The sequence below is a fragment of the Penaeus japonicus genome, unplaced genomic scaffold, assembly GCF_977035675.1.
Source record: "Penaeus japonicus unplaced genomic scaffold, GWHDUDI00000001_assembly GWHDUDI00000022, whole genome shotgun sequence".
Taxonomy (NCBI): Eukaryota; Metazoa; Arthropoda; class Malacostraca; order Decapoda; family Penaeidae; genus Penaeus; species Penaeus japonicus.
Window position 1 is genome coordinate 26,897,142 of NW_028234424.1, and position 2,500 is coordinate 26,899,641.

Sequence of the window (2,500 nt, forward strand, 5' to 3'; positions counted from 1 at the left end):
AGTAAACTTCTTGAAGAACATTTTCCCGATCGAAGTCTCCAGAAAGCCGTGACTCGTTCCGGCCGCCCATAGCAGCGCCACGCCCATGAGTAGGCGTTTCGGAAACTCCATTTGATCTAAAGTGAGATTGATAGGGGTCAGAATTGCAACAGCAACACCGATGATGATGATGATGATGATAGGGATAGTGATGATAAGAGTAATGATAGGATTCGTAATAATGATAATGATATTAATGGTAGGATTAGTAATGATAATGATAATGGTGATAAAAATTATAATAACGATGGTGATGGTATAAAAAATAAGGATAGTAATATTGATAGTGATGAAAATCACGATAGTAATGGTAATAATAACAATGATAATAATGATAACAATAATGATTGAAATTATGATGATAATAAAGATGATAATAATCATCATGATAGTGATGGAAATGATGACAATATCTCTAACAAGAATGATAAAAGTGACTATAACGTAAGTGTCTATAATGATAATGTGCATGACAAAAATAATGATAATGACGACAAGTGATGATTATAATGATAACAACGATGATTGCAATTATTATGATAATGATAATAACAACAATGCCAATGAAATAATAACAAGAGTGACAAAAACATATAACTGTAATGATAATGTGCACAACCAATAACTAATGATAACAGTAATAAGAATAACATGATGATGATGATAATGATAATGACAATGATGATGTTGATGGTAGTAATAATACTAATAATGATTACAAAAATACTAACATTAATAATATTGATTATCATAATGATAATGATAGCAATGATAATGATAATAATGATCATGATAATAATGATAATAACAAGGATGAACAATGATGATAATAATAACATGAAGATCAATCACAACAATAATAATGATAATAGTGATTATAACCATGATACTAATGACGATAATATAAAATAAAATTATATCACAACTGCTAAAATAATATTAACAAGAAAAATCATGAACAGAATAGCAATTGTAAAACAAAGAAAATTACAAAAAGAAAAGAAAAGAAAAGAAAAAAAAAACATGCAAGCACGATGGTTTGCTGGAACCGTGAACAAAAGAACTTAGAGAAGCATTTTTTTGTTCACAATTGAGAAAAAGAACAACAATGGTGATGAAGTGATGGTAGTAAATCACATCAAGAGAAAGTAATGGCAAAAGTTACTGCTTTTTAATCAAAATATCGGATCATAATTGCCATATGTGATGGGTATTGAAGGTGCGTCCGTCAGTTTTTGAGATTTCATCTAGATAATGAAAAAAGACACTTTTAAACCCTTATATATATAAATATATATATGTATATATATATATATATATACATATATATATATATATATATATATATATATATATATATAAGAGAGTGATAGAGAGAGAGAGAGAGAAAAAAAAAACCTGCACAGAACGGAAATATATCAACTGTGACTTTTCACGCAGACGGCTATTGACATTCCTAGGATTTTTATTCGAGGAAAATATGTATTAACGACTCGGCGTGCAAGAAAAGCAAAATTTTCTAAAAAACAAGAAGAAGAAGAAGAAGGAGAAGAAGAAGAAAAAGAAGGAAAAAGACTGTAGGCTACTTTCTTTTAATGCATTGTGTTAGAAAAAGACGGTCTGAAAAAAGCTTTCAACATGCACAGAGGTAATCGGTGGTGATTCTTTGTATGAAAGAAATTGTAGTAATAAAACACTACTTGTAGTAGGAGGAGTTGCAAACCTATAAGTAATACTGGTGATGATATTGTGACACAAATAATATTGATGATGATAATGATGATGGTGATAACAATGATGATAATGGTAATGATTTGTAATGATAATAATGATAATGATGATGACAATACTAATCGTGGTAATAACAGTAATGGTAATAACGATAAAAATAATTGTTTTGATGACAATAATAATGATAATGATAATAATGATGATAATTATAGCATTGATACCAATGACATTAATAGTAATAATTATAATGATAATAATAATGATAATAGAAACTGATGATAATTGATGATTCTGCTACTAGTAATGATAATGAGGATGATAATGATGATGATTGTAATCATTATGTATAATGATACCATTAAAGATAATGATAATAAACGCATAACAATAATAATGATGATACCTAATGATAATAATGATAGTGATAGTAATAATGATAGGATGATAACACTATAATGATGCTAATAATCATAATGATGATAACAATGATGAAGATAATAGTGATAACAGTGATAAGGATAAAAACGAGAACGTTAATTCTAATGATTATGATAATGAGAGTAATGATATTACGATCATAATGATAATGATAAAGATGATATTATCAATATTAATGGTAATAAATATAATGATATAATTGCAATGCTAATACAATAAAAAAAACGGATAAAACAACCACAATGATCCTAATAAAGCTGACAATGAAACAAAGACAGCTTACAATCTTTCC

General features: G+C 27.5%; 1 protein-coding gene across 1 annotated transcript in view; it reads right to left on the minus strand.

The window, feature by feature from the left end:
- The window catches only part of LOC122246992 (putative glutamate receptor), a 32,187-nt gene that overhangs the window by 29,495 nt on the left and 192 nt on the right, over nucleotides 1-2,500 (minus strand). Inside the window, exons 1-2 of the mRNA XM_086549693.1 lie at nucleotides 2,492-2,500; nucleotides 1-116 (exon numbers count right to left, since the gene is read on the minus strand). The exon at nucleotides 1-116 is cut by the window's left edge and continues 46 nt beyond it; the exon at nucleotides 2,492-2,500 is cut by the window's right edge and continues 192 nt beyond it. Of these exons, the coding sequence (XP_086405819.1) occupies nucleotides 1-116; nucleotides 2,492-2,500 (125 nt within the window). The remainder of the gene's footprint in view (nucleotides 117-2,491) is intronic.